The following is a 27,897-nucleotide window of genomic DNA, read 5'->3' on the forward strand; positions in this document are numbered from 1 at the left end:
CTTTGTAGCTGCGTGTTAGTTGTGCAAAGGTGAAGAGGCAGGCTGTGGGTGAGAGAGAGGCTGGCTGAGCAGAGCCAAGGCTGACTTTAAAAAGAGGCGGTAGCACCAGTGGGAGCGTTGTAACCCACTGATAGCTGCCAGGGTAAAAGCATTAAGAACAGGAGGGAAGTGCACAAAACTGTAGGGTCCATGTGCTCTCACTGGGTTGATCCAGCTCTGTATATAACTTCCTCCTTGTCATAATGGAAATGCCTCGTCGCCACAACATGGGACGCAGGCCTTGCATGTGCTCCTCTCCCCAGTTGGACATGGGGAAAATGGTGCTCCCTGTTTGCAGCAAAAAGCTTTGGAAATTCTTCCAGTGCCTTCTGAACTGATAACAGCCTCTATCCCTGTGCCCTCCCCCACCCCACTCCACCCTCATCTCTTATTGACAAAAGAACAAATTGCTTCAGCCTTACTATACAACCCCACGCCCACCTCCCCTCCCACAGTCCAACAGATGCATACCGTTCATGATCCACCTCACTGCCCAGTGTCCATTAATATACACTCTACAAGGCTGATAAATTGGGGATTCATGAAACCTGCAAGCCTTCCACTAAGCCAGATTGCCATGGAAACCAGGGGTAGCCTCCAGCCTAGATATGCTCTAGGAATTAGATCTCCTCTTAACATGAGTGGAGTCTCAGAAAAGTGGGTTGACACCATCCCCAGTTTGTACCCTCTGAGGCAGCTGAGAATCAGTCCATCTTTTATGCCTCCAACACAAAGTATTGGGCCCAGGACAAGGGTAACTGAAGGACTTTCTGTGCCCTGTGTTATGCAGGATGTCAGATTAGCTGATCTAATAGTCTCTTCTGGGTCTCACGTGCTATGAATCTATGAGTGCATGTTACACCTGGTGTAAAAGACTGCATTTGGGGCCTGGAACCTGGGACTTTTGACCAGGGTATAGAACAGAGTAGGAATGACAAAGCAGGAGGCCTGTCTAAAAAGTCTTACACATGAGGACTAACCAATGTTTGCACAGGCATTCCTTTCCATTAAGATGGCTGCCAGTGGCATAAAGAATTCCAATTTTAATTAGAATCTGGGCATTTTTTAAACTACCGCTCACAGTTTGTGCCCTGCAGGAGGGACTTTCCACTCTCTGAACTTCCTGAATGCTGCACCCAGCAAATAAGGGGCAGCCGCCTTTCAATAGCTGCCTTGTTTTAATTGGCTGACAAGCTTTTTACAATAAGATTTCAATTGCTCGGTTAATGAATTCAGGCTCAATGAGAGACCATCCCTAACTAGGCAGCTGTGAAAACAGCTCTAGATGACCGGAGTGCAGTGGCAAGCCCAGCTCTTTAATTACCCAATCAGCCCACACATTGGAAAATACAAGGCTTCTCCATTGTTGCCCAGTGCAGTGCAGATCTCTGGACAGCAGAGGGCACTGATGTAATTCTTTTACTAGCTGTGGCATGAGTCTGCATAACAACTGAACTGAGCTCTGATAACACTGGGAGGCCTGATCTGAGTAGTGTGACCAGATGTCCCAATTTTATAGGGACAGTCCTGATTTTGGGGTCTTTTTCTTATATAGCTGCCTATTACCCCCCACTCCCGTCCCGATTTTTCACACTTGCTGTCTGGTCACCCTATCTATGTAGGGTGTGGGATCCAATGCCTCAAGCAACCCAAATAAAGACTCCAACAAGCAGACATGGCCTAATGGAGGAGTTCTTTGCTGCTAAAGCTGATGAACAGACTCTAAAATTAATTTTATCAGTGAGCAAAACTGGGCCCTAGAATGCATGCTGGGTTTGAGTTGCCTTTCACACTGGGGTAAATCAGGAGTAACTGCACTGAAGTCAGGGGAGCTGCGATGTTGTGACACTTGTGTGAGAGGGAAATCAAGACAAGGAGTGTGTGTTCCCACAGCCATGACTGGAACAGGCAGCCCTGTAGCATTATAATAAACTCCTCCTCCTATAAGGGCCAGATGGAAACTACCTGTATTCTTAGTACAGGAAATAATGTCTGGGTTATGCTGCCTAGAATCCTTAAGAGGTGAGTGCTTGATCTATCCTTGGAGAGTGACCGACAAGCCCCAGAAGATTGTTAGTAGTGAAGATTAAGGTCTCCCTGTTTCTTCTATTGAAAAATATCCCACAATGTGCACATAGTATGACAATTGCCCTTGACTGGTTGACCTTGAAACTGCCTCTTTCCCTAGTCAAGGAAAAGGCAATTAAAGAAATCCAGTCATTCTTTGCAGCAGTGACTAGATCAGGGCTGGCCCTAGATTGCATTAGCCAGCTAGGAAAATGTGTGATTGACTGTCTTAACTTAATTGGTCCCTGCTCATTTATTTCCTTCAACCCACACAGCTCAGCCACTTACGGCGTCATTTCCTCCTCACAAATACTGTCTTTGTCTCCACTGGTCAGAGTGTGGTGGGTGGCTTTAGGTTCCAGACTCTGGCTACAGCAGTGATTTACAGGAAATGACCTAAAGGCTTCTGATAGGCATTTGGGACCCACAAATTGTATGGAAACATGAATAAGCAATTCAGGATTGCTGATTAACTGACCAGAAATCCCCTGAGCAGTTGCCTACTGATCTTTCCATACGTCTCACTCTTTCAAGATTCCTGTATGCTTCCATGGATTGTCAGGTACATAGGGACCAGAAATGTAGTGATCCCATGAATATCTATCTGTTTTATCAGTGCTGCATCCTGACACCAGGATCTGACTACAGCACCAGTCCTTTAGACTAGTGAAGGAAACTAGTATTTTTTTTCCATTAGCAATGAATAATATAGTGCACTAGCAGTTCCTTCCATGACTGCTTTGTCCCGGCTAGGACTTAGTAGACCCTGTGTGGTGACACTGGTCAGCACAGGTTGTGTTAGTCATTCAAGGAGCTACAGTGCCAGACAGAACCACAGGTTCTGTGTCCAGCAGCTTTGGTAACAAGTCTCCTTTCAATTCATTACAACTTAGTCCTGTGTCTTCCACAAGGGGCACTGCAGGCAAGACTATACAACAGGTCCATGTAGTGTAAGTCCCTGAATATACAGACAGGTGCATTTTATACAGGCTGCACGCCTCCATCACATGCCAGCCAGGCTGGGTGAATGTCACACTCAGAATTTCCGTGTGGTAGCCCATTAAACTGTCACTCCCCAGCTAGGCTGGCCACTTTGCTCATTTCTACAAGCACAAGTGTGGAAGGGATATTTGGTAGAGAAAAGGGTTGTAGGGTTGTCTTCTCCATTACTCAAGCTTGGCTGGCACTTTCCCTTTAGTGCCTATGGTAAAAATCAGTGATTCCATCCATCTTTCTCACAGTCATTTGGCTGCAGACCTGAAGAAGGTTTCTAGCTTGAGACACAAAGAAACGTTTTCTTTCACACTGTGTATCTGTTGAGTGCTGTGACAAGTGGGGAGCCGAAGCTCCTTGAGACCGAAGTCTGCTGTTTATCCAAAGAACATCTGCTGGACTGGCAGCAGTGTAGGGTTGCCAACTTTCTACTTGCACAACACTGAAGACACTTTTCCTGCCCCCTGCCACTCCCGTCCTCTGATGCCTTGCCCTCCCACTCACTCCAACCCCTCTCGCCCCATTGCTCACTCTCCCCATCCTCGCTCACTCATTTTCACTGGGCAGGCTCAGGGAGTTGGAGTGCGGGATGGGGTGAGGGCTCCAGTTGGGGATGTGGGCTCTGGTTTGGGGCCAGGGCTGAGGGATTTAGGGTGCAGGAGGGGCCTCTGGGCTGGGGCTGAGGGGTTTGGAGTGCACAGGGAGCTCTGGGATGAGGCAGAGGGTTGGAGTGCAGGAGGTGAGGGCTCTGGCTGGGAGTGCAGGGGTTGAGGGGTTTGAGGTGTAGGAGGATGCTCCAGGCTGAGACCAAAGGGTTCAGAGGGTGGGAGAGGGATCAGCACTGGGGCAGGGGGGTGGGGTATAGAAGGGGGTCAGGGGTACAGGCTCCGGGTGGCACTTACCTCAAGCAGCTCCTGGAAGTAACAGCATGTCCCCCCTCCAGCTCCTATGTGGAGGCGCGGCCAGGCAGCTCTGCACACTGCCCTTTTCACAGGCACCACCTCCGCAGTGCCCAATGGCTGACATTCCCAGCCAAGGGGAGCTGCAGAGCCAGCGCTTGGGGCAAGAGCAGCGTGCGGAGCCCCCTGGCTGCCCCTACACATAGGAGCCAGAGGAGGGACATGCCACTGCTTCCAGGAGCTGCCTGGAGCCACTGCAGGCAGTTAGCCTCACTGTGCTGCTGACCAGACTTTTAATAGCCCGGTCAGCAGTGCTGACTGTAGCCACCAGGGTCCCTTATCGACTGAGTGTTCTGCTCGAAAACTGGACAACTGGCAACCCTACAGCAGTGATATGTGTTTCCTCTTGCTGCCCTGGCACTGGGCCTCACCCCTGCCCTAGAAGAGCACCCTCTATCAGCAAGAGTGGGGTTCAAATTGCATGGCCCATGTGCTCTGGCTGCCCTGCTGAGACTGCCCACAAAGGGTGACAGTGGTGGTGGGTTTTGTAATGTGTACCCGAGTCTACTGAGAACTAGACAGAGATACTCCCTCCACACACACACACAGACTCATTTCACATAACCATTGATATATTAAGTTTGAGAACTTTGGAGCCACCTCTTCTCATCTGCCATCCCTAGTTGAACTCTGATCACTCTCCAGCCATCACCACCCAATGGTCCATTGGCCAGAATACGAAGAGAAGGTGGAGCGGATAGCTGCTGCTACCACAAAGGATTGTCAATGAAAATGAATTTAAATGCATGTACTAAAAACTGTTTAAGCGATTTAAGGGTCTGTTGTTCGCCCAAAATTCTGATTGCACTCTAGGTCCTGCAAATGCAATGCTTGCAGAACTTCTATTACAATTGATGGGCGTTCCATATAGGAAGGCCACAGGTCTCAGTGGACAGAGCACTGGACTGAGCATCAGGAGAGCTGGATTGTAGTCATGGCTCTGTCACTGAATTACTGTTTGGCAGTGAACAAGTCATTTCACTTCTCTGTGCCTCAGGGTCTCCTTTTCTGAAGTGGGGCTAATGATCCTTACCCTTCTCCATAAGTGCTTTGAGAGCTAGAGCTGCGAAGTGCTATGTACATGGTAACAATTGTTATTTTGATATTGACATTTGAGCTTGCAGTGCGCAAATGATGTAGGATGGGCCCTAATATCCCAAAGCATCAACGGAATACACATGTAAACAAAGGGCCAGCCCCCTCAATTGGTTTAAGTCAGAGTAGCTCCAGCTGAGAACCTGGCCCATAGAATTTACAAATAAATACCTTTTAAAATAGTTGAAAATCAGTTGCCTCCTTACTTATCTACCTTGAACTGAATTCAGAGTTCAGTTTTTTAACTCTGCTACAGTCTGGCTCCTAAAACAGTGTCAGGAACTCAAGGAACTCCATGGCCCACCATAGGTCTAAATTCAGGTCGTGGCAGGTTAAAGAGCTTCTCATTGACCAGAAAGACCATATAGTATGGTATTTCACTAAATATCAGAACTTGGATGGAGCTTGCCAAAGAACAACTAAGTGCTGCAGCTGATTCAGTTAGGGACACTGTTCTCTGTGAGTTGGTACTTAACCAATGTGCCCCCATCATGCTAAGGCACATGTGTCTGCTGCAGGAGATATCTTTCAATAAGCTGTACAATTAGTAGTCTCTAAAGGTCCTATGGCACTTTTCTCAGCAAGGGGGGGTCGACACTGGCAAAGTTCCAATTTGGTTGCTTCCTTAAATTCCTCTGCAGTTTAAACTGGACCTTATATTCTTTACTTCTTTTCCCAAAAGGTTGTGTAGTGAGGCTGTTTACTACTGAACAACTACTATGTACCACCCCAGACATGGCTTTGTTTCAATGAGGGAGTGTTTGTAAATAGTTTTGAGAGAGTGAAAGACGTGATATATTAATAATAATTAATAGTAAGTAATGTGTTGTCATCATGAATAACCATGACTATTGGGATCAGGGCCACAGTGAGTGGCCAAACATGACCCATGACTGCAATGTTTATAAAAGAAATGTTACCATAATGGTTCAAAAGGCTTTAGCAATAAGTGTTACTACAGTGTTGTGGGCCATAAAATGTTGTAGTGGGGTTTATAAAGGTTGAGAGAATGAAAACCGATTTCAAATGAAGGAAAGTCATTTCTATTACAACAGCTCATGGAATCCATGTTGACCATCTCCCCATGTTGCACTGCAGTCCCTGGCATCTCTGTGGAGCAGTAGTAGATTTCAGTTGAAACACAGGAACCCAAGTGTAGCCAAATGGGAGAGGAACCAATGGAAAAGGATGGGAATGGGGCATATCCTTGAAACCATTCAACCTAGCAGATTCCATGGTGACACCTAAATTGTTTCTCTGTGCAGCTGCTGCTCCAATTCATGTAGGCACATGTACCCAAAAAAACCCACACCGATGTTCCAAAACACAGAAAAACTTCAGTACACACAACCTCCTCCCCAAATCACCTCTCTCAAAACAACCCCCTCCCAACACACACACACACACATACAGTGTTGTTATCATAGGGTCAGTTGTGGTTTACTCCCCCTTTGACCTTCATTCTTCTACATCTGATACCCCACATGGTCAACACCAAGCCAAATAGAACATGCATCAGAAAATAGTCAGGTGTCTGAAGGGCTTTGAAAGAGCTAAAATAGACCTTTTGTCTCCTCCCACAGAAAGGGAAGGTAGAAAGCCAGTGTCTTCCAAAGTGGGTTAACTCATGTCATGCCACACATTAGAATTCATGCAGTCAACATTTAGATAGGGGAAGAAACATACAAATCCTTCACTAGAGGGTGTAGGAGAATCAAGCCCCTAGACTCCCTTAGACTCACATGAACTTATCAAAGGGAACTTAATGTGGCAGGATGGCAAAGTGTAACATGGGCCTTATTTTTCGTTGGCTTGCCTCTAGTGTCATTACTTACACTACTGCAAAGGAGGAATGGCACCCTTCTGATATAGTGGCATTGTGCACCCACTTTGTACAGCTGTAAATGACTAAACAAGGCAGGAGTCCAGAATCAGATCCTAAGACCTTGTACCGAGATATATGGCTCTTTTGTCAAGTCATCCTACGGAAACAAGGTGGTTGAGGTAATATATTTTATTCGACCATCTTCTGTTGATGAAAGAGAACAACTTACAAGTTACACAGAGCTCTTCTTTGGGGCTTCAACAGGAATTGATCTAATAAAAGATATTACCTCAATTATCTTGTTTCTCTAGTATCTTGGGATCAACATGGCTACAACACTGCAAACAAATCATCCTAGGCTCAGGTGCTAACACCATAGGTGAAATCCTGGCGCTATTAAAGTCAATAGGGGTTTTGCCACTGACTTCAATGGGGGCCGCGATTTCACCCCATGCATTCAAATCCAGCCATTACTACTTGATCATGCTAGCTGGTGGGCCCACTTAACTCCACATAGAAAATAAGTGTAGTTAGAGGGAACTAAGGAGCTAGGACAAAGAAGGTCCCAAACTGTAGGAGCAATTATAATGAGGACGAAGCATAGGATGAAGTTTATGTCTTGTTATTGGTTTTGAGTTACCAGTAAAGCCTACTTCCAGGAAGGGGATGAATTTAGATACTCAGTTATGTCTGTGCTGTAATGAACTCAGCCCATTTGCACTTACACTGAACCCCTCACCTTCCCTCTTTACACATTGCATCAAGTCCACATGCCAAGGTGTCAGAAGAAAGAAGTACATCAAGAAGAGCATGGGGTTTTAAGGTGTAATCATCCCCTATTTTAACTTATATCTTCTTACACCTTCTTCCAGCTCCCCCAGAGGATCTACTTTAGGTTCCCACAGCTCAGCTTCCCTAGAGTCAGCAATGTTGAGAACTCTAGTATCAACAGGTCCTGGCTGCTCACACCTTTCTCAGCACTGTGTCTATGAGGCCTTCTGTAGCACGAGATAGCAGATATTTTTCAAATGCAAAAGTGACTTCTTATCTCTTCAGCAAGTATTATAGCTCCACCCGGGTCAGGGTCACATCCAGTCATCCTCACTAACATCCCCTCGCCTCCATCTCTTGCTTTTCATTCCTGTTGCTCTCCTTCATGATGAAAAGGAGACATTTGCTATTGGCAAAAAAGATGGATGGAAGCTGTGTGGTACCATAACCAGTAATTAAGTGTGATTACTGATGACTATTTAAGCCTATTTACATGAAAGCTTTGAGTCTCATTGTTGCCAGGGTTAAAAAAAAAACAGTCTTTTCCATTAGAGGTTTATCCTGGTTCAGCCTTCCATAGCTCTCTGTCTTTTCATGCAGCTGTACAGGTGACAGCTGTACAATATGGGCTACTGTATGCTAGGAACTCAGCTGAGATCCTCAAACCCATCCAAGTGTCCAATGGATTGAATGAAGTGTCTAAGGACACAGGAAGAAAAGGCTAAAGTCAAGACTCCTTGTATTGTGCAGTGCATTAGATCTAAATTATGTGGCAAGGCCCCTCAGAATTATACAGCAAGACCCGTGGAATTAGGTAGAAAGTCCCAGCATAGTGGAGAGACCACCTTCACCAGCAGCCTGTTGCCACAAACCAGCCAAGCCTCCAGAGAACAGCCTACCACAGCCTATAACCACGCCCCACCATCCAACTTATTGTCACAAGTTAACTTGAAGCTCCTCTTCTTCCTTGAGAGATGCACAGCAGCCACCCAAGGAAGGTTTATTCTCAGAGTTGACCCTGGCACAACAGGGAGTCCGCAGAAGGGGGCTGTGGCTGAAGAGCTGATAAAATTGAACTGGTAGGTGTGTGGAGCTTGTTGGAAGAGATGCCTGCCTTGAAGATGTTCTAAAATGCAGAGAAGGAGAGCAAGACCCTGTTCTTGTGGAGTTTTGTAATTCCATAGGGCAGGAATGTCCCTAGCTGTAGAGGTCCTAAGGAATACACAATTGGCGCCAGCCTGCTTTTGCTTCACTCTGGCAAAGCTCCTAAGGAATGCAGGAAGGAACTACTTTGCTGAGCATCTTGGGAGCTCCAGAGCCAGAGAAATGCTTGTCCTGCAGAGCTCTGATTCTCCACAAGAGCAGGAGCTGTGCCCCAGCAGAACTCAGCATTGCAACCGACTGCTCCGAAAGCATCCTGCTCCTGTCTACAATTTTTGGCCTCTTTAGCCACTGGTCCACTCTACAGCCAATCATGTGTTTCAATACAAGATTTATGCAGCATTTTTACAAAAGGGAGAATGATCAAGTCAGGAAAGGGACCTGGAGATCGCTATAGAGAGCTCAATAAAGACCTCAGCACAATGTGCAGATGCAGTCAAAAGAGCAAACAGGATGTTAGGATGCACATGGAACAGGATGGAGAGCAATAAAGAAGATATGAAAATGCCATTACATAAATCTGTGATGCAGCCTCCCTTGGAACATTGTGTGCAGTACTGGTCACCCCATCTCAAAAAGGCTGGACTGGAGAATGCTTAGAGAAAAATTGCCAGAATGCTCAAGAGCCTGAAAAAGCTCATATATGAAAATACTGGGATTGCTTCTCATAGAAAGGAGATGGATAAGAGGAGACATAATAAAAATGAACGGTCTACAGAAGGTAGATTGGGACCTTCTGTTATCCCTGTCTTATAATACAAGAACAAGGAGACATTCAATGTAATTAAAGTGTGGCAAATTTCACACAACATGTGATTAAACTGTGCAACTCACTGCCAAAGTAAGGTGTTGAGGCAAAGAATTTAGCAAGATTTCGAAAGGGATTTATAGTTATATGGCTATCAAGAATATCCTCAGTTATCATAATAGCAGAAATGTTCAAAGGGATATTAAACCTCCTGCTTCACAGTTTAAGACAATGTCTAGCTAACATAGATCAGGATGAGCCCTAATATAGGGGGAAGATTAACCCACATCTGTCTACTGTGGCATTCTTACACCTTTCTTTGAAGCATCTGGTACTAGCCACTGTTAAAGGCTGGATACTGGACATGATGGATTTTGGCTGTAATGTTATATAGACATATACACCTACCACATAGAACTGGAAGGGACCTTGAAAGGTCATCAAGTTCAGCCCGCTGCCTTCACTAGCAGGACCAAGTACTGATTTTGCCTCAGATCCCTAGATGGCCCTCAAGGATTGAGCTTGCAACCTGGGTTTAGCAAGCCAATGCTTAAACCACTGAGCTATCCCTGGCAATTCCTATGATCCTATGCAACCATTTGCATGGCTGCATAATTTCAGAGTGCATAGGTCCACCTTAGCTGAGTCCATGGATCTGCTGCATGGATTGGAAGTGATCAAGAAATGTTCATCTAAACTGATCACACTGACCGGGTGGAATTTGCCTAAGCCTATCATTTTATGGATGAATTAGTGCTTTCACCTTAAAGGAATTGCAGCACAAAAGGCAGAACTGTCTAACCCTGATGGCTCTCTTGGATTTGATCCTTTGGCTAATAAATCCCAGCTGATACTTGATATGCTTAGAGCCCAGCTGCAACGTTCAGCCTAGCAGCTCATGCTATACAGAGAATCCATGGCTGCAATGCCCTGCATGGCTATGACTGTACGGCATGTAGCAGCTAGCTACATTTCACAGAGATCACTCTAGCTGTCTAGCATTGATTTTATATTGCCAACCATCACCTTAGTATATGAGTGCCTTCCATTTAAAATCAATAGCAACAGTGAAGTGCATTGTGGACTTTGTGGAGTCTCTGGCATTTTTCCCTTTTTGGGGTCAATACTCTGCATGGGCTAGGGGGTTTTGTTTTGTTTTTGGTTGGTAGGAATAAAAGGGGGGTGCTTGTATTGTGAGCATCATGGTTGAAAGGCTTCCTCAACAATAGCTAGGTTCTTGCTTCACCTGATCTCATTGGGAAGATTGTTCATAGCCAGATCCCATATAATTATTACTAAACACAGTTATTACCATGAATATAAGCAGGGCTTGAACTCAGGTCTTTCTGCTCCAAATGTACAACTCCAACACACATTATGTAAGGAGAACCTCATTCAGTGATAGTTTAGTGTACATACTGGAGCAGGTAGAATGCTCCATCCTGTAAAGTTTCTATCCACAAATCTGCTGCAAACCTTTTGAAGATGTGGTGTCTGCTGCTCCTTTGCTCTGCACCTTGTGTAGTCATTTGCCCCAGTGCAAAATGCATTCATAAGCATTTTACACACACTTTGTGCTGATGCAAATGACTATAGTGCCCGGGCCAAGCCGGGGAAGCTATGATCCAACCAGCAAGCCAAATCCAGTGGTGAATCCTGTTCACATGCCACCTGAGGCACATTGCACCTTCTCCTGCACCCCACCATGTTCACCCACACCAGCTAGCATAGACTCCCTCAAATTAACCAGACTGGAGTCTGATCTCTCTTTACACCTATCTAAATCTGGAGTAAATCCACTGACTTCAGTGGAGACACTCCAGACTTAAACCAATGCAACTGAGAGTAGCATGTGGCTCGCTTAATTAGTCCATGTCCACACTACAAACTTGGGTTGGCACACGTTACATTGGTATGCAGATGCCAAAGTTTTTATATCACCCGGGCATAAGCATACTTGGCTGCTTGTGTCAGTGATGTGTGTACGCACCAGAAGGGCGTGTGTTGATGCAGAGTATGGTAAGACGATTGATAGGTATCCCAGCATGCCATGCGCTGCCATCCAGAACAATACATTTTGGGCCATTTTTGCAATGTTTTGTGGGATAGTAATAACTCACCCAGAGAGCTCTGGGAGATAGAGGTCAAATTCGCAGCATGCAATTTTCTCCATCCCATAATGCCATCCATATCCCTTAGTTTTTAATCTTTTTTAAAACAATCCCATGCAGCACTTTTCAGTCTCTGCCATCTCTGAGAGAATCACGGTGCACACAGAGTTCTGCACTATTCTCCTGAATCTTGCAAATACACAAGGCATGAGTCTCCTGTATTTGCAGATCCTCAGGAAGTAATGCAACAACCGGGGACATGAGGATTTCTTCAACAACCGTTTGCAGCGGGACATAGCAAAACCCCATTCAAGGTTGTTGTTGGTGTTCACAGAGCAGCTGCAGCTGGTGGAGAACTGCTTCTGGGCTTGAGAAATGAGCATTCACTGGTGGGATAGCACCATAATGCAGGTTTGGGATGACGAGCATTGGCTACCAAACTTTCAGATGCGAAAAGCCACATTCCTGGATCTGTGTGCTGAGTGTGGCCTACCCTCCAGCTCAGGGACACCAGAATGAGAGCTGCATTGACAGTGGAGAAGCAAGTGTCGATTGCACTCTGGAAGCTTGCAACGCCGGATTGTTACTGGTCAATGGCAAATCATTTTGGTGTTGAAAAATCCACAGTGGATGCCATTGTTATGCAAATGTGCGGGGCCCATTATTCGTCTCCTGCTATGCAGGACTGTGACTCTCGGCAATGTGCAGGAAATAGCGGATGGATTTGCAGCAGTAGAGTTCTCCAACTGCGGTGGGGCAATAGATGCATGTCTCTATTTTGGCACCAGAGCACTTTGCTACAGAGTACATCGACAGAAAGGGCTACTTCCATGGTTATGCGAGCATTGACGGATCACTGGGGACACTTCACCAACATCATTGTGGGCTGGTCAGGGAAGGTGCATGATACTCGCATCTTTAAGAACACAGGACTGTTCAGAAAGCTGCAATTAGGGACATTCTTTTCCAACTGGCAGATTACCTTTGGGGATACTGAAATGCCAATAGTGATTTTGGGGAGCCCACCTACTCCCTTGCTCCTCAGCTCATGAAACTGTACACTGGCCGTGAATCAAAGGGGGAAAAGCTGCCACCAGTGTGGAGGGCAAAGGTGGAGAGACTGCCTGCTGACTTTGAATAGCCAGACCTAAGGGCTATTACAAGAGCCAGACTTGGAGCTATGCGGTTGTGGGAGGCTTTGAAAGAGCACTTTAACTATCAGCCACAGTAGTATTCTCTGCCAGAGTGTTCTCTGGGCCTGGAGCTTTGCGTGCAGCTAAGAATTGTGTAGTGTTTGCTGTATATTAATAAATGTGACAGAGTTTTTTCCTTAAGCCATGAATTCTGTGGTGCTTGGGGTGCATTTACAAGTGCTGTTTGCTTTGAGTGCCACTATGCATTCTGCAATGTGCATTGTGAGTTAATAAAGATAATTTGGTTGTCCCAAAATTGAACTTTATTGAGTAGAAAAAAACACAATGCAGAAAATCCGTGGGCAAAGAAACCATAGGCAATGTTATACACATTTTCAACATAACTTAATGGGGTGAAAAATTAGAAATATAAAGGAAATAAATGTTTATGTCCATGTGAGGAAAGAAATGTAATCCAGTGTGGCTACGCATACACCAATTGTGGTGCTCACAGGTCATTGTGTGTGAAGCTGTGGGTTTCCTTGCTGTATCCTGGAGTGGAGTGTGGTAGGGATAATGATGTGGCCCATGATGCCTTGTGGTACGTTGGGCAGTTAGGGAGCAGCGACAACGGAGTGCTCCAAGCACTGCAAAAGTGCAGAGTCCACGATTTTTGGACCTGTAGGCCAGTCAGGGTCTGCAGCATTTGGGTTTGCTGCCTGAGAAGACTCATTATGTCCTGGTGCATTTCACTTTCTTACACCTGCTGAGACTCCTGGACTTCTCCTTTCCTCTCTGTCTTTCTCCATATTGTCAGTCATATTGGCCTCCCAGGCCCTTCGTTCATGGGCTGATGCAGCATGGCTTGCAGGAACTTGCTGAATCTGTTCTCCTTAGTCCTCTTCTTTTTCCTGCTCATCAGGGCCAGGCATTCAGCGGGCGTGGCAGGGGCATCCCTCCAGGCCACCATACCAGAAGCTGCTGATAAAAACAGACAGATGTACCATTGGATTTACAGCCACATGGAAAAGGGAAAGATAAATTTCACAACACCCTTCCCTGATTCCCACAAACACTTTTAATGAGAAATGCTTATTGACACTTCAGCTGTGGAGCACCCCTGCGCAGCACTGCTCTCCAGCCCCAGCCAGGGTGAGTATGGCCCACAGGGACGATGGGAGTGGGCAAAGATTATCTGTTGCATGAAGTTATAACATTTCAGCCCCTATTCCAGTCCCTATTTCAGGGGATGAGTATAGGACAATGGCATTGGATATTGGCACCATTTCCCACAGTCAGTGGTGATTTTAGCTGGTATCTCACTCCTGATGGTCACAAAGGCACAGAGAGCACAGCTGCTGCTGGCATCCTTAAGCCGCCCGGGTCTGTATGCTGCTACCTGTGTACTGCAGTGGTGCCAGCTGAACTCATTGTGGAGTGGTGTGGGAAAGTGTCCTACCACGGAGGAAGAAATAAAGCTGCCATCCCTAGAAACCTTCAGGAGAGTATTGCAAAGGACCTCCGTGCAAATTTCATGGAGACCTCTCAGGAGGCTATCCGGGACATGACTATATACCTAAACAAAGAACTCCACATGAACACATTCACCCTGCCACCTAGTCCAATAGGGGTATGAAAAGCAGATGCCAACTCTACCTCTGTTTATTGTACCACTACCTCTTCTCATAGAAGTAAAACAATGAAAAGTAGATACCTGTGTCTTAGTAACTTGGGGATGGGCCAGGCGCCATCTTTAAATGTCAATATTTTAAGGAAAAATGCATGCACACACTTACCTGAGTTCCCTTCCCCTTCATCAGGATCACCCGCATTTGCTTGGCGGGACTGGCTACACTGTGGCAGAATTTCCAAGGGGTTCTGGAGTTCCCAGCCACGTCTCCCTCCTCCTCACTCTTCATGGCAGGGGTCACTATCTTGGACTTCTCCGAGGTTCCACAGTGTTCTGCTGGGTGCCCATGGAGTCTCTGCCAAGTATGGCATGCAGTTCATTGTAGAAGCAGGAGGTCTGCAGTCCAGCACCAGATCTGTTGCATTCCCTGGCCTTGTGGTATCCCTGGCAAAAATCCTTCTGCTGATCCCTGTTGTACCCCTTTCCCTGTATCCCCCTGCATTCTGCTCATAGGTCTCCACATTTCTATGGGTGGTCCCTAGTTGTGCTTCACAGCATCTTCTCCCAACAGCCCCAGGAGATCCAGTACTTCCAGTATAGTCCAGGCAGGAGCGCATCCAGTATCTCTTGGTGTGCGTGGAGCCAGCATGGTTGGTGGGGGTGCCGGTTGCACTCAACAAAGGTGAGCCGCTTGGTGTGCTTATGAGGTGGGCAATCAGGAAAAGACATTTCAAAAATATGCAGGGGCCTTAAAGGGGTGGGGGTTGTGGGTGGCTTCTGGTCTCTATGACCCTTGGACAGCAGAGTTTAAAATCGTGACCAAAGTGATCACTGTCTCAGGGAATGGGGCACTGTGGAGGACTGTTAGCGTCGACACAGGTGTCTATACTTGCACTGCATTGACCTCAGTAGATTGACAATGGTTCCATGCCATCTGGGGAAGTGGTTTTACTGTGTCGTTGTAACAGGCACTTACATCACCGGGAGACAAATCTGAGTGCAGAGACATGCACATACAGGTGAATGCAAGGCGACTTACGTTGACCTAACTTTGTAGTATAGACTAGGCCTTAGACATGCACCTCCTTACCAATATGTAATGTAGATACTCCTTACACTTCCCTGCTGACTTTGTCCCACTGAGTAGGACTGAGTTTAAGGGGCCAGAAGCCAGGAATGTGGCAAGAAAAGCAACAAACAGGAGAGTGTGAGGAAGTGTAAATTTAAGTAGGCCACCTCCTAGTTTAACTTACATCTTCTCCCAGCTCCTCAGATTGTACGTGGCATCAACCTACATCTACACACAGGGAAGGGGATGTGAGGGGGGTCTAAGGATTCTAACTTAATTCAGCCTCTGAATTTGGCCCCATGTCTCATTCATGCCTTATCCTGGGTAGAACCCCACATCTTTGCTTCATGGTCCAGCAGCCCTAATCAGAATTATTTAGAAGGTGCTTTATAATAAAAATTCAGGGAACCCTGAGGCACCAAGTAAATTAATACTGGACACCGGATTGCTTGGTTAAAGCCAGTTTCCAAAGCAGTTACCTAAAAGACAAGCTTAATAGAGTATCTCAGGCTGAACAGTTGGGGGATGATGGGTGTGTTAGTAGAGTAAATACTGTTCTGGAGGAGCTGCCCCACTTCCTGTTCACTGCAGACATGTTTAATTTTAAGCATTACAGGTAATGCAATTTGGTTAATTGATTAACTCATTCATTCAGTCTCTCCTTTTTTTTCTTTTACTCAGATGCAGAGGTAAAAGACCTCCCAAGCATGTAGGTCAAATGACCTCATCCACTCCCAGTGGTACCCCAGGAACATACCCGTAGATGAGGTGATGAATGTAGCAAAATTCTACCCAAATGAACAACACCACACAAATGTAGAATGACCTGCACTTACTCTTCATAGTAGTTAGTAGCAGCCAAGCGTGCCATGGCAATGAGCCAACCAACGAGGCTGGCCAGTAGCCAATTTGATTTATTTATTTTTGGCAGCCTCACACTGCATAGTTCGGTGCTAGTCTTCGACCACAAAAATGATAAAAGATGAACTTTGAAAGCCAAGAGAATGACTTCAGGGAGAAATAGCCTGATAGAGCTGAAAGAGGAGATTTTGAGAAAAGCTGAAGAGATCAGTCCCTGGACTGGCAGGGTGCTGGAGTGACAGATGTTTAGTAGTCCTCGCTCTTTCATGGATGACCAAGCCACCACAGCACTGCTGGGAGTTGGCAGGATAATGCATAACTAAATGAGGACTAGGGGGACATGGTCACTGTGTATGAGTCTAGGAAGGGAGTAAAAGCCAAGGAAGGAGAAGCATTGTTTAGAGGGACACGGTGGAGTGATAGGATGCAATTAGGAAAAGAAAAATGTAGGCTGTGTATCAGGGAACATTTCCTAGCCGTGAGATGTAGGAAACACTGGAAGCTCCATTGTGGTAGCCCTACTGTTGTGAAAGCCCTTCACAACTAGACTAGGCAAAGTACTGTGGAACATATTTAGACTCGGAAGGATTAGAAAAACGTCGATTTCACCTTATGCACACAAACAGATGAAAAAATATTTCCATCAATAATCTTAACATATGACAGACAGGCAAAATAAAAAAAATGCCACTTGAGAATTTAGAGTTTGATTTAAGGCTGTTTGCTTTGTATATTTTGACATGATGTTGACAATTTGTGTTTTAATGGTTGTAAAGCCTTTTTGAATCTCAGTATCTCCCATCATTAAATAATTATCTGACCCCCTCCACACACACACACATACATAATTTCCCCAAACTGTGAACATTTAAATTAATAAAAATTGAAAAAGGCTTACAAATAAACATGGATATTGACTGTCAAAATTATAAAAAAATTAAAATCAAATTCTGCCACGCCTAAATACATATTGCAGGGAACAATCCCACATCAGGGAAATGGATAAAAAGACATATTGGATCTTTTTTTCCCCATCTCTAATTTCTGTGATCCTAGAACACACCAACTGTGTGAATTTGTGATTGGAAAAGCTGATCAACTAGTGGGAAATGAGATTTTGTTACCAATATTCATGAACATTCCAAAGGGAATTTTGATCTGACTGTGGTCACAAACCTTCTACATTTGCTTTCTGAAAACACTCGAGATCTTGAGTTCCGCTAGCAAGAATATCAAATGAATATGAATAAAAGGCAAATGTTGTGCTTGAATATTCAAATATTCACTGAAAGCTAATTTTAAAAAGTGTATATGCAATGGTAAAATTTACAACTCACTCTGTGATGGCAAGCTAAGCTATTTACTTATGTTAGAGCGTGAACTGCAAATTGTATATTCAATTGTAGTGTTCACAATTCCAGTGATCTGCGGCTAAGAAATATTTACTGAAGAAATTTGCAAATAATTTAGAATACCGATTAGGTGCAAGAATATTGTAAACAGCTCACTGACAACCTGCAAACAAAATAGATGAAAATAATCAAATCAATATCTGCTGTAATAAATTACTTAGCTCTGGTCATTACAATGGAGCTGGTTCATGTACGTCCTCACTATTAAAGGAGATGATAACAGCCAAATGAAAGGGATGTTGCACCTGTGCCAAGGGAGTGCAGAGTGGGTGTAAAATTCTACCAAATCAAGATTCTCTGGTTGCTCATTCCAGTGATGGCATTTTACACCCACTTTGCACAGGTGTAAAGGTTGACACAGAGGGCAAAACAGTGGAGAATCAGGCCCTAAAGAATCAAAGCTGAGGGCATGAATTCAGGGGGTTGTCTCTGGACAGGCGCAAGGTAAATGAGGTTTAAAAAATCCCTTCAGAATCTGCTTTCACCGTAGATCTGGATTCAGACTCTTGTTACCCTCAAAAGATTCCCTGCACTGGAGTCTGTCTTCTCCCTTCCACCCATTTAGCCATATCCCATATCATACAGCTTCCACAGGTATTTCCACAAGCTCAGGGAGCTATTATGAAAATCTCTCTCACCTTTTCCTGAAACACGAAGATGACTGTACTGGTCATTGCCCACCTGTCTTCCTCACTTATTAACTTCTTACCACTCTATCTTTGACACTCCAGGGAACCACAGGGAGGCAAGGGGCATTTCACAGTCCATTTAGAAAGAGCCCTGCTCCTTGACATCCACTTACCTGTCTTCTCTTCGGTTTGGCTGCTCTCCGCCGTCTCCGTTTGTGCTATTGCCTTGGCAGTAGCATCCTCTGCAGCAGTGGTGGTGACAGCAGCAGGCACATCGGCTTGTTTAGGCTCCTCTTTGTCTTGGGCTTCGTCAGCCTTCAAGGACGGCGAGTTATCAGTGGAAGCTTTAGTGGCACTTTCCGTTTCGGTGGCAGTCGGAGCGGGCTTGTCCTCTGAGGAGGAGGCGGGAGTGGCTGCTTGCGGAGCTGGCTGCTCTGAGCCAGCATCAGCGGTGCCTTCCCCCTGCTTCTCCTCCGAGGGAGCGCTGCCATCTTTGCTGCCCTCTGCAGGTGGGGCGCTGTCAGACGGAGCAGCTTCTGTGGCAGCAGGAGCGTCACTCTCTTTGTTCTCTGCCACACCATCAGACGGGGCCTCATCCTTCTTCTCAGCAGCCTCAGCATCGGCTGCTTGGACATCTCCCTTCTTCTCCCCCTTGAGCTTTTTCCTTGTTATGTGTCCACGGAAGCTGGCCTGGATTTTGGTGGCTGCCTTATGAGCTTTATCTTCTGGTTTGATGCCATCTTGCTCAATCTTTTGGTCAACGTCATCGTTTTTTTCAACCTTTAAGGAGAAAGGGGGAGAAAGAAAGGAGTCAGATAAAGAATTTTACACATGCAGTGATAGCTTGTTTCATTGATATCATCTCATCCACGCTTCTCTCAGCTGGGCAAGGCCTGTCAAGAGTCGAGCATGTGCTAGAGCAGCACCCTTATCTCCATGTGGCAGCAATGTGGCAAAACTACCACACTGTTGTTTATATGCATGTGTGTGTGTTATTTTGCATATTCACTTCATACAGCAAGTCAGATCCTGTCCTTCAATTTAGCAACTTCAGAGCAGATCCCAGAACAAAGTTGTTTTAACATCGTGGACTCAGGCTCACGAGGTTCTCCCCTACATAGGAAGTTTCTTCAGCGGTATCCAGCTAGAGCTGCGCAAAAATGTTGAATTCTTTTCTGTGGAAAATAGCCAATGAAATAAAATTGCATTTCCCTTGACATTTCCCCCCAAAATGTCCCCATTGTTTGATGGAATGATCTGAAACGAACGTTCGTTTGGAACGGATTTGAAACCAATCAAAAATAATTTTGATTTGATTTGAAGCACCTTTTTTCTAGTGCTTACTTATTTATTTGGGTTTTTTCAGAAGGAGAAGAAAAACTTTCTTTTTGTTTATATTCAATTTGATCCAAACTGATTTTTTTCTTATTTTGAATCAGTTCACTGAAAAATCAGAAAATATAAATCAATATGAAAATGTTTGTAAAACTGCAGGTATTGTTCAAAAAGTCATTTTTTCATTGAAAAACCTTTTTGATAAAAATGAAGTGACCAGTCCTATATACAACTCCTGCAGTGGCTCCAGAACCCCTCCCCCCCCCGACCTAAGCATAGGGGCATGGCTAGGAAAAAAGGGGTGTAGGGATATCCCAATACCCTGGCAATATCTGGCCACAACAGTGTCCCTTGGAGTTATGCAAAGGTGATTCAAAGCCACTTTTTCAGCCAATCAGGTGTACCTAGTGCTCTTTGGCTGCAGCGGAGGACCCGAGCTAACTTGTTTGCCTCTCTTTAATTTCATGTGATTTTTTCCCCCCCGTTAATTTGTGATATTTACCAGGTATTTGCTATCAGTTTAGAAATGTTGGTTCTCTATTTATTTTTACTGATTCTTCAAATCCACCACCCCTCCACCCTACAAAACCCAACCCACGCTGCTTTCGGGGTGGCTTTGTGTAAGACCTCGGTGCTAGTAGTGTTGAGTTCAGTGTCACTGGTGTCTTTTGCCTAGGGGGAATCCCACTGAAGGGTTATACTAAGGGATGCTCCACCATGGATGACACACAAATACTCCCTCTCACACACATACTCACACAATATATGCCTCACAAATGCCCTATCTACAACCACTCTCTCTTGTCCCCAGTCTCATCGGCTTGTGCTTTCAAAGCCAGGTTCATTGAAAGGAAACTAAGTAGATAGTGATAAGTCATCCAGTGTTACCAGATAATTGGCATCTCTATTAATTCCCCATGAGCAGAGGGCCACATACACCATGTACGTCGTAATCCCTATGTTGAAGTCTTAAGCAGAAATACAATCCATACAGGCCTCATGCTGGTCTCATGCATCAAGGTAGATTTTACCCTTTAATGGCTCCTTTCACTCTATGATACGTACTGTACTTCTGATAATTTACCAGAGCTTGAGTAGGTAGCAGTTCAACTGCATATTGACAAGGGGATACTTTTCCATCAATATTCAAATCCAGTAGCTATCAAAAGAGCTATTAAAGAGCAGAGGCAAGCTGGTAATGCAGTGGCTTCTACGCTGTCAATGCATGTCTTCAGACACCAGGGCCTGGGCTTCACTTAAAGCTTAGGTCAACATAGCTACAGAGCTCAGAGGTGTGAAAATTCCACATCCATGAGGGCCACCTGTGCCGACCGAAACCGCAGTGTAGCTGGAGCTAGGTCACCAGAAAGGGACATCAGTACACAAGAATGAGCACGCAGACAGATTGCACCCAAACGAATGTGTGAGAGTATGTATGGGGAGTGGCCACGCCCACATGAATATGTGACAGTGAGCAAAGGCTGAGCACGTACATAAATGCCATCCACATCAATGTGAAAATGAGCATGAGAAGTGACCGCACCCACATCAATGTAAGAGACTAAGTGTAGGTACTGCCCATACAACATCACTGTGTCACAGCATCTGTCCACACCACAAACCCCTACAGCTGCACATTCTTCCATCAACCTAGCTGCATCGACAGGAAGTCGTTAGGTCAACCTAACTACATTGCACCAGACATGCAATTTTGCACAGCCCTGAGCAATGCAGCTAGGTTGACCTAAGTTTTAGATCGCCTGGAACTGACATGACTTAGATATTATCTTTCATTGGACCAACTTCTAATGGTGAGAGAAACAAGCTGTCAAGTCACACATAGCTTTTCTCTCTCACCAACAGCAGTTGATCCAATAAAGAGATACCTCACCCACCTTGTCTCTCTTCGTTTTAGGTATAAACCAGGCCAGAGCAAGTGTGGGAAGTAACCATACCTGCACCAACATGTGCACGTGAGCATGGGGATGGACCACGCCTACATCAATGTCTGCGAGTGAGCATGGGGACTGACCACACCCAAATGGACATGTGCAGGTGAGCATGGGGACAGTCCACACCAATGTGTACAAGTGAGCATGGGGATGGACCACACCCACACCAATATGAGCAGATGCAGTTGTGAATATTCACAGCCCATTTTTGCAGATCACAGAGCGGATGTGGATATGGGTACAGGCTCTAACCATGTCCACATCAATGTGAAAATGAGGCTGGGACTGACCATGCCCACTCTAAATTGTGAACATGAATGTGGGAAATGACCACACCCACATCAACGTGTGATAGTAAGCCCTGGGTGACCAGACCCATGCCAATGTATGAGAGTGAACACGGGGAGTAACCATGCTGACCCAAGGTGACTGCGAATGGGGACTGATCACACCCACACCAGTGAGAATGTGCCTGGGGAGTAATCATGCCACATCATTATGATGGTGAAATTGGGAGCAACTGTACCCACATCTGTGTGTGCGAATGAGCATGGGGAGCAACCACATCCAGAGCTAAGTCATTGAGCGAGCATGCAGACTGACTACCTGACTACTACATATACCTCAGAGTGAGTGAGGGGACTGACCCCAATCCCTATCCATATGTAAGAATAGTGTGAGGACTCACCACACCCACATCAGTTTGTGAGCAGGAGTAAGCATGTTCATATCAATCTGTAAGAGTGAGAATTTGGCATAACCACTTGCACGCTAATCTGAGCACGGTCTGACCACACCCACAGCAACGAGTGAGCCTGGGGAGTAACCCACACCCACAGCATGTGAGTGAACAGGGGGACTTACCATGCCCACATCAATGTGAGAGTCAATGAGGGGATGGACTGTGCTCACATCAGTGTGTGAGGGTGACCATGCCCACATCAGTGAGTGCGAGTGAGCATGGGGACTGACCACGCTCACATCCATATGTGAGAGAGAGCCAGAGGATGGAAGACACACCTGTGAATATGTGAGTTTGCATAAGGCGTGATCACACCTATATCCCTCAGAGTGAGCATGAGGGTTCACCATGTCCAATCGATATGAGAGTGACTGTGGGGTGTGACTATGCCCCAAGAATCTAGTGAATGGGTGCAAACATGCCCATTGCATAGAAAGGGGGTGAATTTACGTTTACTAATGTTTCCAGAATGCATTAAGTGCCTCAGATGCAAAGTGCTACAGCACTGCAAACTTTCAGCGAGCAGTAAGGCCGGCCTGCCGGTTGACATGGTGTCAACAGGACCATGGAGTCTATGAGCCTGTTAACATGTTATGCCAGCTACTGTGAGCATCAAACAAGTGCCTGCATTTGCAAAGCTGCCTGTATCCATGTGTTAGTAGATACCTCGGGTCATACCTTTCAGCCCTATTTAAGTCTCCCATTGGGCACAAAGGGGTTTTAAAGCTTCCTCAGTCTGGGAAAAACCTCAGCTGTGTCAAGCCATCTCATCCCCACACAGGCGCACTAGGGGCAGGAAGGCACAAAGGCACCACACAGTGTTCCAGTCAATGGAGAGGTCTCTGTGTGTGACCACTCCAGGATGTGTCAAGACTAGGAAACATGTCAGCTCCCTGATAGCCCCAGTATCAGGGGAATGGGAGGGTGGCTTAAGGCCAGCTGCATCGAACATAACCACAACACAGTTAAGGATCTAGCCCCAAGCATCTAGCTGCTCCCACACTCATCAGAGAAGGTAATGGAAACATCAACCCTTAGATAAAAGGGACACACACAGAGGAAAGGGTTAATTAATGTGCTCCTGTCCTCTGACCAACATATTACACGGGCCCTGCATAGAGTACTGAATCCATTTCCCACCATTCCACTCAGCCTTTCCCACCCCAGACAACCATCATCATCGCACACACAGAAGGTAGCGTGTGCCATGTGTTCAGTATTTGCCCAGCTCTATTAACCAGAAATTTACAATATGCAACCCCCACTAATGCAATTACATTAACTGTCTCGCTTGTCAGCAGTCCTAGCTAAGGTCATGGAGACTGACCTCTCCTCTCACCCCCCAGAGGACAGTCCCTCCAAGTCAGTGGTTGAGCCTTATCTGCAGGGCTTGCCTCGCTGCTGACCATGCTGTATCTGCCCTTTGGCTAAAAAGTGAACTCTAGTTCAGAGCCTGGCCTGCCTCACCAGCACTTAAAGTGTAAACTGCTGTCATGATGACATCACACTCTTAGCCCTGCTGTGATTACATCATTTCCCCATTGCCTTGATTTGCTTGCAGACACATTGTGTAACATAGACATGCTTTTGGGATCATTTCATATGTGAAAGAAAGGAGGTCTTTGGCAGAGAGTGGGAGGAGGTAAAGCACGGGAAGGATTTCAGGTCAGTGTGTGAGGAGGGGAATCCAATAATAATAATAATAATAATTAGACCACTTCCAGCTCAGGAGTACAGTGATTCAAACACAGCTAGAACCACTCAATAATAAGTGTTGCATTTCTATAACATCTGCCCCAGAAACCATTGAGGAATAACATGTTACATTTCCATACCAGCTTTCCTCCTGGAGCATGCCCAAGTACTTCACAAACCATGTATGTGCCACACTGTTGGAATGCAGCCACTTCTGGGGTGGAACACAGCTGCTAACCGGTGCACGTGTCATGCTGCATATATCACTGGGGTAGGGAGGCATTTTGGCCAAGGAAAACCTCTGCTGTCAGGAAAACAGGCATTGCATCTTCATCATTGAGTTTTACACACACTGCAAACAATATCTTACTTACGATGGTTGGGTCAGAAATAATCCATACACAGTGAACAGCCCAGAACGCAATTTATCTTCCCTGGAAGAATGAAGAGGTGAGTCAGTCTTTCCAGGACATGAACATGGTTCCAAGGAATCCCAGTGGAAAAGGGAAATCTATCTATCTGTCTGTCTACACTCATGATATTTGAGTGCTATTTTAATGGCTTCTTATTTACTGTTATTAATAATAATTATTATTTGTATAGTGACAGTGCCTAGACGCTCCAGTCAGGAATCAGAGTCCAACAGTAATAGTGCTGCACACATGCTTACGTACAGATTGAATTCTGTATAGACAATATGGAAACTAACCAACTGTGCAAGTTATGCACTGACATCATCATTCGGCACAGAGTAGATGTTCTCTGTATTGTACATGGTGAGTCGAACCCTAGACATTACCGAGATGGAAAGTCAGTAATACTGACCAATCCATTGACAGTAACTGAAGACAGTGGGACTTTGGCACGAATAAGATGTACAGGATTTTGAAAGCTCTTTGTGAAGCACACAGCTAAGCAGCTTTGTCTCTATCTACACAGCACAGAATCTGCCTTCTGTACAGAGACATGATCTTGTTCCGCATCTCTGTCTGACACACCCCAAGCTCACATGATAGGCTTCCCTTTTCAGGCAGGCAGCTCCTGTCAGAATTTCCTTCTCAGAGGTAGCTGGGGAGCAGGAAGCAAGAAGATAAATTATCCCAACATAGGAGGAGTGTCGATCAGCTGGCAAGAGCCAGCAGCATGAAGAATTCCAGGCATGCAAAATACATTGACTCTTGACCCCAGTGAGGTTTCCCCTCTCACTCACAGAGCTGACTTGGCCACTAACACCAAAAACTTGTAGAGGGGGGCAAATTATTGCTAGGGATGGAGAAGGTGCCACCAGACCTTCCAGCCCCATTTAAATGTCCCATACCCTGTCACGGAGGAGGCATGTGACAGGGAGCCCATCGCTCCATTTTTTAAGACCATTGACTGATTTGCTTCTGCTCCATTTTGAGACACTCCAGAACCCCCTCTGCTGCACACTGGGAGGACCTGCCTCTCTACCTCTCCCACCAGAGTCCCCTCTACCCCACACTAGCTTGCAAGGGACTGTGTCCCTACTTGTCACTCCCAGAGACAACTCTGGTACACACCCAGAGGCATTACTCTCCCTTTCCTTTCCTTTTTGTCCTTGGACTGTATGCATTAAAGCTAGGATTCCTAGCTCCCTGGTCTCTGGATTCACGGTGTATTACCCAGAAGTTCTGGGTTTATTTAGCTTTCAAGTATTACCAGAAGAGAAAGCAACACACATTAAAAAGACCAGAGTCTGTACCCATGGAAAGGCTGGAAGAGGCTGATGGCTGGCATCCCTTCTGCAAGTTGGGAGAGGATGTCCCTCATTTTACCCTCCCCTCCTCCATACTCTCTTTCCCTTGCCAAAGGTACAGAGACCTAATGTGAACGGGGAATCTTCCTCATTCTGTCCTTCTCTCTCCTCTGCACTGGGATATTCTGGGGACTCCTCTCATTGACCTGGATGGATGCCATTTAGAAAGCTAGTCCAGGGACAGCTGTTTGCCTGTGGTATTTGGAGGACTCCTGAGGGCAGCTCCCCCGGAGTTTTCCATGTGCCCTACTCCTGACTACAGCACACAGTAAGTTAAGCATTGGTGCCATTAGAGACACTCCCTCAAGGTGAGTGATTTTCCTTTGTCTCTCTTGTTTGTAGTCAAGTCAGCCATTTCTCCTTCATTTCCTCCCCATTCTTGTCCAGCCACTGGGATAAGCCCATAACTCTTCCATACCTACTCACTCTGGTTTCTTCCCAACTCTCCATCTTCCTTTCCTCTTGGGAGCCCAACACATTCCTCCTGACCTCTGACTTGAAGGACAAAGGGACTCAGTGAGTTGCAGGCCAAGGGGGGGAGGCATTAGTGGTGCCCCAAAAGGTAGATGAGCTGGCGCCTGAGTGTAAGGGCAGAAAGGAAGGAGTTGCATTATGGGAAAAGCAGGAGAGTTTGTCTGAGACCTGGCAGCTGAGGAGAGAAGCACATGAGAAAAGACTGCACCAGCTGTCTCCGCAGAAGGAGCGAAGCGTGAATGCATGAGAGATAGAAGACTTTCGCACCTTCTGAAGTGAGGAAGCAATTTAGCACTGAGAACAGCTTTGCTTAGCCCAGTTAAATGGTGTGAAGACACCAGGATAGAGGATTGCCGCTCCCTGCTCAACCTGTCTGCAGTGTGAGGAAACAAGAACATGATTCCTTTTTCCAGACTGAGTATTGCTGTTATGGTCAAAATATAATTTAAAGAGGGAAAAGACCTGTTAGTTCATCTAGCTCACCTCCCCACGGGCCAGTGACAGATAGTTCTCTATTGTATATTGAACAGGATAGTGTCCCACCTAGCTTCAAATGCCCCAAGCAAAGAGGCTTCCATCCCTTCCCCTGGAAGACTTTTCTACAGCCTAATGGATCTCACGGTTAGAACGTTCTTCCTCTCTTTTCTGGTGCCCAGAATGGAGTGTATGAGTGATAGATAGATAGATAGATAGATAGAGTAGGGTTGCCAACTGAGGGGGGCTGGGGTACAGGAGCAGTTGTGGGCTCTGGGAGGGAGTTTGGGTGCAGGAGGGGGCTCAGGGCTAGGGCAGGGGATTGGGGTGTGGGAGAGAGTGCAGGGTGCAGGTTCCAGCTAGAAGGTGTTTACCCTTGGGTGGCTCCCAGAAGCAACCAGCATGTCCAGCTCCTAGGCTCAGGGATAGCTAGGTGGCCCTGTGTGCTGCCCCTGCCTGCAGGCACCACCTCTGCAGCTCCCATTGGCCACAGTTCCTGGCCAATGGGAGCTGCAGAGCCAGCACTCAGCGCAGGGACAACACATGGAGACCCCTTGGCCACCCCTGTGCTTAGAAGCCCAAGATGCAGGCTACTTGTGAGAGCTGCACGGAGCCAGGGCAGATAGGGAGCCTGCCTTAGCTCCACTGCGCCACCGACCATACTTTGGCCTATTAAAATCTCCTGGATTGCCTTTAATAGTCACCAGGAGATTGAGACCAATTCTGGGAGACTCCCGGCCAGTCTGGGAAAGTGGGCAACCCTGATTAGATTAGATAGATAGATAGGAGTGTTCACACTCCTTTAATATTTGTAGATTATCATGTTCTCTCTCTGTCCATTACCTACTGCAGCTTGACATATTTATCTTCTTAATCACTCCCAAATCAGTCCCACCAACCCCCTCATCCATTTTCTTTCTCTCCTCTGAACTCCTTTCAGTTTGT

General features: G+C 46.1%; 1 protein-coding gene across 1 annotated transcript in view; it reads right to left on the reverse strand.

The window, feature by feature from the left end:
* GAP43 (growth associated protein 43) overlaps positions 1-27,897 on the reverse strand; it is a 73,859-nt gene that overhangs the window by 14,876 nt on the left and 31,086 nt on the right. The window contains exon 2 of the mRNA XM_050961726.1: positions 18,677-19,283. Within this exon, the coding sequence (XP_050817683.1) occupies positions 18,677-19,283 (607 nt within the window). The remainder of the gene's footprint in view (positions 1-18,676; positions 19,284-27,897) is intronic.

This window comes from Gopherus flavomarginatus, chromosome 1, assembly GCF_025201925.1.
Source record: "Gopherus flavomarginatus isolate rGopFla2 chromosome 1, rGopFla2.mat.asm, whole genome shotgun sequence".
Classification (NCBI taxonomy): domain Eukaryota; kingdom Metazoa; phylum Chordata; order Testudines; family Testudinidae; genus Gopherus; species Gopherus flavomarginatus.